Raw genomic sequence first — 12265 nt, 5'->3', positions numbered from 1 at the left:
CTGGCACAGCCAGCTCATTCCCCTCAGTCTGAGTTGAGGGCAGCGTTAGCCCTTGCCAGCCCGGTGTATTGCAGCTGGGTGGAGAAAGTGTAGGATGGGCAAGAACAGGTGTACCAAAGTTGGATGGTGCAAGGGCCCACACAGCCCCCCTGTGCAGGAATATGTGCCTGTTTTCACTGTGCTAGGCAGCGGCCTTAGGACCCAGAAGTGGGTTCGCCCCTGTGGCCTAGACCAGGGTAAGCCTGCACCGGGGTGGCTCCACACAGGATTATGAATAGCCTCATCAAGGTTCACGTGGCCAGGCGCCTGGCCAGGCCCTCAGGTAGGAATGAAGACCACGGAGCACAGCTCAGTCCCGAGGGCAGGCGGGCATCAAGTGAGCGTCAAGGTGGGCCAGGCTGCTGTGCTCAGCACTTCTGCGGTGCCGTTTTTTGCCTCATTAGTTCTCCAAGAGCAGCTGTTGCGTGATCCCACTCATTCCTACACCTGGCTGCCCCCCTCCCTGCCTCAGGGGCTTCCCAGGGGAGGAGCAGGCAAGAAGGGGCGCTAGGAAAGGGGGCTCCCAGAATCACACTGGTTCCCCCATCTCTCCACCTGGCAGAGACAAGCTCCCACCTCAGAGACAAGGGAGGGTGATTGGATTAGAGAATCTACCCTTTCCAGGAGGAGCCCTAAAATGACTCAAAACCAGGCCTTGGGGTGTGGGGCAAGGGCTGCTTTGTTAGAAATATGATGGGTGTGAGAGGGAGGGAAGATTTGGCGGTGGGGTAGCCTTGAGTTTTTTGCTAAGAGGGACAGAACTTGGTTTGGAGATTCTGGGTCCACTGGGCCTCTTGCTCCTTGGACCTCAGTTTCTTCATCTGTACAATAGGAAGGCAGAAAAGGGAGATATCCTCCTTGGGTTATGTAAACAGTAAGTAGCCTGGATAATTAGGAAGAAGCTGAGCCCCCAATCTAGTTTCTAAGAACCCAGAGCTGCAGGGAAAGGAAGCTGGGCTAGCCACCCTATTAAGCCTCCCTCCTCAGCCCGAGTTTGCGCCCTATAATCCAGAGTGAGATCTGGAGGGTGAGGATTTTAGGGCTGCTGCTGGCCTCTGGATAGTCAGGCACACCTCTATATCGAGGCACTCAGCTTGATGGGCAGAGTAAGCTGGATTTGAGCTCCCATTTGCCCCCTTGCGATGGTGCCCTGGAGTTGTGCTTAGCTTGCACAACCATACTTGGCATCCCTGGGGATTTCCCAGGAACTGAGTGTAGAAAGGGAGGGAGGAAATGCTAGTCTCTCCCAGCTTGCACCCCTGCCTGCTCTGGCCTGGGGTATTTGCTGAGCACCTCTAGAGAGGCAGGGCCTGGCAGGACCTGAGCTCAGGAGCTCGGTGCCTACCAAGTGAGGGGGTGGTGCCAGGGCCCTGCCTGCTGCTGATGGAGCCCTCTCCTGCAGAGAGCTGGCCCTCTTGTTTGAGCACGTGCAACGGGCCCGCAATGGGGGCCTACGGCCCCTGGAGGTGCGACGGGCGCCGGTACCTGACGGAGCGCCTTCCCGTTACCCGCCCGTTGCCACCTGCCACCGGCCGGGCAGCGCCTTCTTCTGCCCTGGGGAAAGGTAGGGGCCCTTTGGGGCTGCCACCTCCTCTTGCTTCTCCTCCTTCTCTTCCATTTTCTGTCTCATCCTCTCTCAGACCTGCCTCCAGCCACTACATGGGTGTCTGGGCCTGTTCTGGGGACTCCCAGGCCTTGTCATGAGGCTTGGTCAGTTGTCATCAGACAGCCTGACAGGTACAGACTGAGAACCTCTCTGGAGAGGCCAGGCTGAAGTAACCTTTTTGTCACCTGGGAGAGTGGGAGATTCGTTCATACCATCCTGTCCTATCACCTCCTCCATTCATTCCGTTGTCCTCTTTCTTTCTCTGTTTCCACATCCCCCTCACTCTTCCGTCCCTGCACCCCCATTCCCTCCCGGGAAGCTGGAGAGAGGAGGAGGCCGCTGGCCACAGGTGCTTACGGCTCAGGTAATCGTGGGCACCATCCTGGGGTGTGAGGGCAGGGACCCCCTCCCCCAGCATGTTCTCTTAGAAAAAGGGGCTTGACACTGACTTGCCTCTTGGGAACGAGAAGCCAGCTGGAAAGAGAGCTCTGTGGCTAAGACCCGCTGTAGGACCTACGTAAACTCGACCAATGACTAATGCTCTTGTTTTGTGTAACCCTTGTCCACAGCTTTGCTAATCCCAGACGATCCTCCTGGGATTCTCCCACAATGCCTTTCTTCCGTACTGAGGGACATTTTGCTGCTCCCAACAGTCTTTTTCCCCTTGACCTTACTCTCCTGGAGATTTTGCATCTTGAAAAAAGAACAAAGAAAGAACAATGCTTATCCCCACATCAGTGTTCATAATGGTGGAATTTCAGGCCTCTTTGGATAAGGGATGCCCCATAACTCACAGTAGGGGAAAGTGGCTGCTGCCATAGAGATGTGTAGCTTTGAGGTGAAGGATTCAATCTCCCCTCATTTCTCCCCTGTCCCCTACCCATCTCTTTGTTTTGTCTCATCTTCACACATCATCCCTGCATCAGCCTGTCGGACATCTGGGCTTTGAGCCTCAGGTGTGATGCTGAGCCCCTGGGAGGGGAGAGGAAGTGACGCGCTTAGTGGTCAGGAGGAGGAGGTGCTGCGAAAGCTTGCCTCTGCCACCTGATGCTGTGTGTCCTTGAGAAAGTCATCAAGTCACTCCCAGCCTCTGGGTCCTAGGCAGAAAACCAGCGATGTTTAAGCTGATCAGGAGCTCTTGGTTCTCTGGGTTTCTGGGCTGAAAAGCCTGGGGAAAGGGGAGGAGGTGGTTTTGATGCAGGGATCCCGGGAAACAGCATTCCTTCCCTGTTCTCTGGCTGGGGGGCGGGGCGGGGGGGGGGAGTGACTGAACAGGAAGTTGAGAGGCAGAACCCTCCAGGGGGCTGGAGGGAAGGGAAGCAAGACTGCCCAAGCCAGGCTGGGAGCTCCCTGGAAGAGCATTCATGGTGTGACCCCACTCAGATTTTCTGTCACTGCCTGAAGGCTGTCACTGTCATCCCCATCCCCATCCAACCTAGGCCTCCAGGTAGAAACTCAAAAGTTTTGGTATTTGTGCAACCCTGTCTGGCTGAGCGAGGGTGCTCTGTAGCTTCCGGTTCACTCTGGTCCCACCTTGCCTGAATAGGAAGGCTCTGGGGATGGAGATTAGCCTGGAGCTCAGCATCTGTACCACCCTGCACGGCAGCTCAGGGTCTCTGGCCCCCCCAAGGCCTAGGAACAGATTACTGCTGAGTGCTTGGCCATTACTAACTCCCAACCTTATGTCTTGTCTGTTCTGAAGTGTCTGTATGGCTGGGGCTCGTGGTCATGGTAGTGGAGTGTTCCTTCTACTGAGGGATCCCAGGGGGCTGAGCTGTGACTTCTAGGAGATCAGGCGCCAGGCTCAGGACAAATGGCCATAGCCTTAATCTTGGCTATCTGGGCCTTATGGGGTGAGTCTCCCAGATGGGACCTGACAACCAGCTAGTTGTCACCCCCTCACTGGTGCTTGTGGATGGACCCAGGCTGAGTGCGGTCCCAGGACTACAGGATCAGGACTTCCTGGGGAATGGCATCGTCAGGTCAGCGCTGCCTGTCTTTGGGGTTTTGCCATGAGGCGCTAAAGCAGTATTTCTCTAAGCACGGTCCACTGATCTCTTGTGTCAGCATCCTGTGGGGTGTTTGTTGAAGAATGCTGATAGCTGGACTTCTCCCCAAGCCCTCAGGAGGAGAATCTCTGGAGAAGAGGCACAGAATCCTGCTTTTTTCACTTGCTCCCCAGGAGATCCTCATGCAAAGCCTGAGAACCTTTGCAATCTGGAAATGTGGCTGGAAGATGATTTGGGTGGGGGGACTTCTCTCCCACCAACAACAGGAGGCCGGCCCCATTTTGGCAGCTCCCCATGCTCTGCCCCCCTGTCTCCTTCCCACTAACCTCTGTTTGTGTCTTGTTCTCAACTTTCCAGCCAGATGTTTAGTAATAAACGGAGTTTCTTTCGGATCCACGCCAGCTGGAGACCGAGGTACCCCCTCGCCTGCTCCTCCTGTCCCCATTCCTCCTCGCCCAACCCAGTTCAGGGGCTGGAGAGGGGACAGGATGCGCCAAGGACAAGGTGCATGTGCCTGCCGCCTGCCATCTGCCTTGGGGCCCTGACAAGCCCCTTGCCTTCCTGGGGATGCCTCTGCCAAGTCTGGGGCATGGGCTTGGTGCCCAGTCTGCAAGGAGGGAACTTATAGAAGCCTTGGGATGAGTTCTGGCTCTGCTGCTGACTCCTTGTGTGATCTTGGCCAAATTGCTTCTCTTCTCTGGACCTCAGTTTCCCATCTGTGGAATGGGCAGATTGAACTAGAGGCTCTCTGAGGGTCCCTCCCACTCTGGCTTTTGCTGAGCCTTGAGTTTAGCTTCCCCACTGCCCACCTAGGGACCTAGCAGATGCCGGAAGGAACTGGGATTGGCACCTCCATCTCTAACTCCAGAGCCCAGCTGTTTTAGCTGCATCACCACTGCATTCATATTTACCTGTCCTGTGCCACGCCCAGCACTAGGGACAGTGATGAATAAAATATGGTACCTGGAGAATTGCAAAGAGTGATTGCTATTCAGTATGATGAGTGCAACAAAAAGAGGAAGCAGAGGAGCTGTGGAGACAGGGTCAGACATTTCCCTCCCCTCCTCCCCCAGGAGGCCCAGAAAGGAGTGGGCGCGAAGGAGGGCCATTCTAGGCCAAGGAAGTGGCAAGGTGAAGAGGTGAGAGAGAGCACAGCTGTGGAAAGGACCAGGCAGCGCAACGTACTCAGACCTGAGAGTGGGAGGTCAGGAGCTGAGGTCGGGAGCAGAGCTGTTTCCTGAAGAACCCAACAGCCCCGTGTGAGCTTCATCCTGCTGTCACTGCCCAGCAGCTTGGGCCCATGGAGTCCTGGGTTTCCACAAAGTACCTCTGGAGGCTTGTCCCAGGAGTAGAACATGAGTGACAGAGGTCCTGGCTGTGCTACCCAGAGGCAGTGTTTCTTAGAAGTGTGGGTTCTGGGTCCAGACCTGGCCACCACTCACTAGCTAGGGGACCAGTGCTCTGTGCCTCAGTTTCCTCAACGTAAAATGTGGATGATAATAGGATCTGCTTCCGTTCAAATTGTGCCTGACTCATACAAAGTACTACATAAATGTTAGCCTCATTTGATTTGGCATATTGAGCAGTTAAGAGCTTTCTTACTTTAAAAATGAGCTTGGAAACCTTGGCTGTAGGAAATGGGAATACACTGAAGGGTTAAGCTGAGGAGTCTCTGGGTCAGATCTGCCCCTTTACAAGATGACTTTGGCTGTGGGGGCATGGTGGGCAGGAAGGGCAAGACTAAGTCAGAAGGGCCAGCCAGGAGGCTGTTTCCACAGTCCTAAAGAGAGGGCTGCATGCAGCATCAGAAGAGGTAGGCTGCCTCTCTTCCTCCCATGAGCTGGACCTTTGGCAGGCAGATGGCGAGTCCTTAAAGAAATTCCCTGTGGAAGTGAGTACAGGGGTTGGGTCCAACAGGGTAATCGGAGGGCAGCCCATGCCCAGAGTTTGCGCTCCCCCACAGGACAGCCCCAGTCCAGCACACCTCATCCATCTCCCAGGCACCAACAGAACTTTTCGATCAGTTTCTTTACCTCAGCACCATTGACATTTTGGGTTTGAGAATTCCTTGATGTTGGGAGTTGTCACGTGCATTGTAGGATATTGAACAGCCTCCCTGGTCTCTGCCCACTAGGTGCCAGGAGCACGTCCCAGTGTGACAACAAAAATTGTCTCCAGACATTTCCAAATGTCCCCCAGTGAACAAAATCACCCCCAGTTGAGAACCACTGCCCTAGACCCTGTCCTGATTTTTGTGCTAATCTTGGCTCCTTCCACAGGAGCTCTGTGACCTTGGGCAAGTCATTTCACCTCCCTCCACATCTATAAAATAGGGATGGAAAATATGGAACCACACAGAATGGCTGAGGAACTGAGGCAGTCAGATAGGACCTTGCGTGTTTGAAGGAGCCTGGGGAGGGAAAGCGCTTTTTCGATGTTCAACCTGTGCCAGGTTTCTTTCCATTTTCTTTGAGCTTTTAGGCTCCAAAGAGGCTGACGCGAGCCATTTTCTGGGCCCTGCCCAAGTAGCTGGAATTCAGGGCCACCCCTGGGAAAACAGTGCCTTCTTGCATTAAAGAGGAGCCCAGGCCTCTGGCTGGCTGGAAAGTTACAGAACCCCTACAACCCAGACTGGAAGCTCCCTCAACCATCACAGAATCAGAGCTGGAAAGGGACCTTTCAAGGCCTCTAGTACAAGCCCCCAGACCCTTTTCTCCATAAATCCTGCTGAGTGCAAGCTCAGTCTTGCTTGCACACTTCTCGTGATAGGGAGGTCACCCCTTTCCCCCAGAATACCACTGGAGTGATGTGCTGGGTGCAGAGATCCGGAGTTTTAGGCTCTTGACTGAGTGTCAGGGCCTTCTCCACCTCCCTCTCTTCCTCTCCCCCTTGGAGGAGTGGAGGACAGAGGAGGGGTTGCACGGGCCGGGCGGGTGTGGGGGTGCTTGCTAGCATGAGGAGAGCTTGAAGGAATGGCTCTGCTAAGAAAGTTTGGGAGAGCCAACCTCAAACTTTGGTTGGAATCTTTGGGATGTGTTGAGGGGATACTGGGCCAGCAAACAGCATGCTAGATTGCAGGGGCCACCCCGTCCTTCTGATTTCAGGGCCCCAACCCTTGACCTATAACTTCTCCCCTCTGGGCAGAGGCCCCTGCCTTTGAGGATGGCCCTCCATCCTGGCTGCCTTTCCGAAGGTGCCCCTGGTTTCAAGATCTCCCTTACCTCAGTACCTTGGCACTATACCCTCCCTCTACCCCATGCCTTGGACATGGGGGACCCTGGCTACCACCCACCCCTGAAACCAGAATCTGACCTCTGCTCCACCCTTGATAGGAAAGTCCCTGAGAGAAGGTGACACATTCTTTTCCCCCAGTTCCTGCCCTACCTCAGGCTTCCTCTGAGACTGGCTCGTGCTCTGCTGAGTCAGGGCCCTAGACATTTGGGATGGAACGGGCCAGACCTGTCTTTAGGGGTCTTGTACTAGTGGCAAGCCACAGCAGGGAGGAAGTAGAGACACCCACAGGGCGTGGGATGGGGGACGTTTGCATAGGTCCTACTTCAACAGCGATAACATGGTCCTTGAACCTCTTGGACACAGAGTTACTCTACCAGGTACTGGTTAACCAGGGCCTATCCTGGGGAACCTGAGGCTTCTCCCCACCTGTCTTCCTCCGAGGTTTGGGGGATGTGGTGGGGAGCTGGGGGTGTGGGAAGGGAAATGTCAGCATGCGCAGACATGCACTTGTGTACTTACATGAGCACAGACGTGTAGGTCCTGCTCCTACATGTGTAGGTTCAGTAGGCAGACGGGGGGTATGGAGAGCTTTGGGGGAGGAATCCACGGTCACAGGGGCAGGATGTCAGCCCAGGTGGGCAGAGTACAGGAGGGGAGACCACTGCAGAACAGGTTATAGACCTTCCCTGGGAGCGCGGGCACCAGGCGTTCCCTGAGCAGACATGTGGGTCCAGCAGCTAACCCCACAGGGAGAAGGCCAGTAGGCCAGTGGACTGCACACTTCCAGGGGCACCATTTACACTGAAGTCTGTGTGATGGAGACCTTTGGAATTTTCCAGTGCGCTACCCATGCAGTCGTACCAGGTTCTAAAGCCCCAACCTGACCAGTGTGGAATTAGATAGCTCCAGCAAGGGGGAAGGAGGAAAACATAAATTGGCACATGTACACACATGCTAACATATGTACACACACCAGTACCTGTGTACTCACAGTCACATGCATGCATGCGAACACATACACACACCCTCAACTCCACAGAGCCCCTGTGTACATGGGGCTTACCTCAGTGTACTTGGCCAGGCAAAATTCTCCATCCCTCGGCAGCCTGTCTGTGCCCAGAATGATTACCACTTCCACCCCACCCATCCACCTGGGCCAACCCAGCTCCCCTGTCCTCCTGTCTGTCTTTGACTCCTTTCTTGGGTTTCTCTCACTCCTTCCACTCTGATGTCTGTCTCCTGTGCACCCCTTATCTGTCTGGGCAACGAGGGGTGGGAGGTATGGTTGGGGAGAGGACCTGCTCAGACTGACCCTGAATCAGCTTCTTGTAGGAGTTAGGGCTCCCCTCACCACACCCTTGACCCATCCCAGGAAGTTCCACTTGGTGAAGAACCAAGACCCAATAGCCACCCCCAAGTCCTAAGTCAGCTGTGTTCCCACTCCTGCCCAACCCCGCTCCAGCTAACTTGGCTCTCCCCCCCCCCACCCCACGTGCCCTTCCAGCAGCCGGATGGGCATCAAAGACCGAATCCGCATAGGCAGCGCCCAGCGGCGGACGGGCCCCTCCAAGCAGCACCTGGCACCACCGTCAGTGGCCACCTCCCCGAGCAGCGAGCAGGTGTGTGAGGCCACCAGCCCCACCAAGGTGCAGAAGAGCTGGAGCTTCAATGACCGCACCCGCTTCCGGGCGTCTCTGAGACTCAAACCCCGAGCCTCTGCCGAGGGTGAGCCCCTAGGGGTCTGGGGCTCAGGATCTACTGAGGCTGGGAGGGTGGGAATAGTCTAGGCTGGGGGTAGAAAGACTTGGCTCTAGTCCTGACTCTGCAACTGACTGATCATTTTTGGGTACCCGTCTTCTGGTCTGCAAAACAGGCATCATGATACCTGATTTGTGAGGCTCCAAACTGTTTGAGAATCAAATGAGCATGCAGAGGGTGGCATTTGATAGTGGTTAAGGGCACAGGCTTTGGAGCCAGGCTGTCTAGGTTTAAATCCTGGCTTTACCATTTGTCTTGGCACGTTTCTCTGGGTCTCATTCTCCTCATCTGTAAAATGGGGACAAGAGTAGTATCTACTTCATAAGATTATTGTGAGGATTAAAAGAGATTATCCATAGAAGATGAACAGAAGAGTTTTTGGAATATAGTAAGTGCTCAACCAAGGCTAGCTGCATTACAGATGTGCTTTGGAAGAAGCAGGAGTCAATACTCAAGACTGAGCCTCAACTGTGTACTGTCCTACACTGGATTATCGAGTTTATTTCTCCCAACCACCCTGGGAAGTAGGTTCTATTTTTATCCCCATTTCACAGATGTGGAGACTGAGATCTCTCAGCTAGTCAGTGGCAGAGCTGCTATCCTCAAGCAGATCTGTCTAACCCATAGTCCACGCTCCCTACACCCCCCTCACCCAGCCCAGCCTGCAGATATGATGCTGTGAACCTGGAGGGGGTCCCTTTTTAACCAATTAGAGAGGTCACCTTTTTGAGTTGTAGCTCTTCCTCAGACTTGTACTGTGACTTAGGCAAGATACTGCTCCTTTCTGTACCTCAGTGTCCTGTCCTGGAAAGTGAGAAGGTAAGAGGGTTGGACCAAGGCCACTGGAAAAGTTCTCCCAGCGTTGACATGCTTTAGATATGCTGGGTGGGAAAAGGAGGGGTGGGTGCACAAGGATGGAGGATTGGGACAAGAAGCCCCTTTGGTGGTGGTGGGGGGGACCCAGCTATGCTGCCTTTGTGCTGTGTCAGTCTCCAAGATGCTGCTGGCTGACAACTCGGAGAGCCCTTTCCTAGAAAGGTATAGAACCCCACAAACCAGTCTTTGGGAGGTGCTGACCCCCTAGCCGGGCCATGGCTGGGGCCTGGGGCCTGGGGCCCCTTTTTTGCCCAAGAAGATGCCTGGTCTCCCACTACCTCCTGCCCCTGTGGGCCCAGGACAGCATCACCTCTATGCAGTGCAGGGTGCCAGCCTTAGAGAAGCCATTTCTCTTATCCGGAGGGAGAATGACTTGATTTAGGGGCCTTCCCCAGTAGCAGAGCTGGGCATAGGAGCCATCTCCTTGAGCTCCCTTCCCTCTTGGCTGAAGGATAAGACTGTGGGTGTAATTATGTGCAGAGGCTGCAAGCTCCTTTTCTCTGCGACTCACTGTCCTAAGTGGTGGGACCCGTGGGGCTTCTTCCAGGGCTCTGTGCAATTTGCCCCTAGCCAGACCAGATGTGCCCTAAAGCAGCTCCCAAGCACCTGGCCAGCAGGCAGATGTTTACCCTGACTGGACATAGGGAGATGGGCATGCAACACTCTGAGGATTGCCGTCCTGGGTAGGCAGCAAGGGGGGCTGGAGCCTGGTCTGCCTTGTGTCCCCAGGAAGGTTCTGGGACCTTTCTGGGCCTCTGTCTCCCTATTGGTAGCTCTAAGCATTGTTTGGCTTGTGATGGTAGGAGGTGGGAGTAGCCCCTGGGCCCCCTGACTACCACCTGGGACCCCTGAATTTCCAGAGGGCCCCTCAGAGGAAGTGGCAGAGGAGAAGAGCTACCAGTGTGAGCTCACAGTAGAGGACGTCATGCCTGCTGTGAAGACGGTCATCCGCTCTGTCAGGTGAGCCTGAGGCCTGAGGTGCAACCAGCATCCGCCTGCCCCCATTACTGCTCCCCACCTGGGGCCTGCCCTCATGTACAGTCCTGGCCTAACTCCCAGGCACACCAGCTGCTGCCCACCTGGCACCCTTGTCGGTGCCTGGCTGGCGGGGACCCTGGAGTGTGGGTGGGGAGGGGACATGGCATATGGCTCCCAGCAGGGTTGCTCATACCAAAGGCTGGCAGGGTGGGGTGGTGGGCACAGCTGCCCATCACGGTCCCTCTCCTCAAACCCTCAGTGTCCTGTCTGCTTCTCTGCCCTGCCTCTCGCTCACTTTACGTCAGGCTCTCTTCTCTTTATTTCTGTCTCCCTAGCTGTGTAGCCGCGTCTTCCCGCCTCTCCCTGTGTCTCTATCTGATGTGCTCTTGCCCTCCATTCCTGTGTCTCAGACTTTCTCTCCCTGGGTGTCTTGACCTCAGCCTGTCTGTCTCCCCATGACCTCTAGAGCAGTGGTTTTTAAACCACAGGTCCCAACAGTTTGAAATCAACTTAGATCAATTTAGTGGGCCATGGTCAGCACTAAAAAAAAGAATCGAATAGAAAATATCAGTGTGCATCCAGTAATCAGGATAAATACTGTTTATGAAACTTACGTTTCAGTTGTGGGCATGTGTGTATGTATGTAGTGGTTTCCGATGTAAAATATATTTCTTATGGTGGGTGTTGGTCAAAAAGTTCGAAAGTCCCTGGCCTACTGGCTCTACTGGCTGTCTCCCTGCATCGACAAGTAAGGGGGGACCAGAGTCTCCTAAGCCCTTAGTCACGGCCCAGCCGTGGATCTGGCCCCCAGGATCCTTGGCATAGAGTCCTGGCCTAGTTTCCATCTCCAGCTTACAGCTCTAGTTCCAGAGACCGCTTCACCGCCAGGCCTTCCAGACTCACCTCCTCTCTTCCCTGGCCGATGCACCTGCCCACTAGCCTCTTCCCTTTGTGATCCTTTTAAAGTCAGAGTCAACTGGACACCCTCCACCCCGAGAATCTGAGGCCTCTTTTTATACATCCTGTCTCTCCCCTCCAAGTGACTAGCTTCAGGAGCACAATGCCTGACCTGCCACCAACAGGTCAACACTCCTTGGCCATCCCGCAGACCCCTCACACCCAGCATGCCCCTAATCTGTGCCTTCTCCCTGCTCCCCACTTCAGGCAGTGGCAATACCATCCACATGGGAGTCATCCTAGACTCAGACTGTGAAGCCTTTTAGTCCCTTTCAGTCCTGAAATGCTCAAAGCTGTCCCATATCTCCACCCCACTACCCCCATCCAGCTCAGGCCCATCCCCTGGAGCTGGTCTTCCTGACTAAATTTCTTTCAGGGAATATGCCCCAGGTTCTCGGCTTCATCCCTCCCTCCAGAGCTGGCAGAATGGTCATGCTAAACCAGAGTAAACCACATGGCACCTTCCCCAACTTCCCGTTGCCCAATCTCGTTCAGGGATTCAGAGCTCTTCAGAGTACCCTCCCCAGAGACTCCTTCTCAAGGGCAATCTCTTTCCCTGTCTTCTCATATGCCCTCCCCACCCCCTGTGAATTAACCCCTTTCCTTCCCATCCTGTTCAGCTCCTTTGAACTGGCTCTCATTCACACAGCTCCATGCCTGCCTATGTCGGGAAATCCTCCCTTTGTCCCCCTCCTTTTGCCCTGGGACTGGAAAGTATCACTCTCAAGACTTGTTCCCTGACCTCCCCAGCAGAGGTCTCCCTTCTCTTGGTCCCCAGCCCTCTTTCTCTGTTCTTTAACATGGCCCC

General features: G+C 54.8%; 1 protein-coding gene across 3 annotated transcripts in view; it reads left to right on the top strand.

Moving 5' to 3' along the window:
* The window catches only part of KCNQ4 (potassium voltage-gated channel subfamily Q member 4), a gene marked incomplete at its 5' end in the record, with an annotated part of 54116 nt that overhangs the window by 36080 nt on the left and 5771 nt on the right, over positions 1-12265 (top strand). The window contains 4 exons of one of the 3 annotated variants that reach the window (XM_081056357.1): positions 1442-1603; positions 1965-2009; positions 8393-8613; positions 10383-10482. In XM_081056357.1, coding sequence (XP_080912483.1) covers positions 1442-1603; positions 1965-2009; positions 8393-8613; positions 10383-10482 — 528 coding nt within the window. Of the gene's footprint in view, positions 1-1441; positions 1604-1964; positions 2010-4011; positions 4069-8392; positions 8614-10382; positions 10483-12265 lie in introns of all 3 variants that reach the window. The other 2 variants (XM_081056356.1, XM_081056355.1) reach the window with 2 other exon arrangements.

The sequence above is a fragment of the Rhinolophus hipposideros genome (genome assembly GCF_964194185.1).
Source record: "Rhinolophus hipposideros genome assembly, chromosome: 8".
Taxonomy (NCBI): domain Eukaryota; kingdom Metazoa; phylum Chordata; class Mammalia; order Chiroptera; family Rhinolophidae; genus Rhinolophus; species Rhinolophus hipposideros.
Note: the sequence above shows the minus strand (reverse complement) of the source record. Positions and strands in the feature narration are given on the sequence as shown.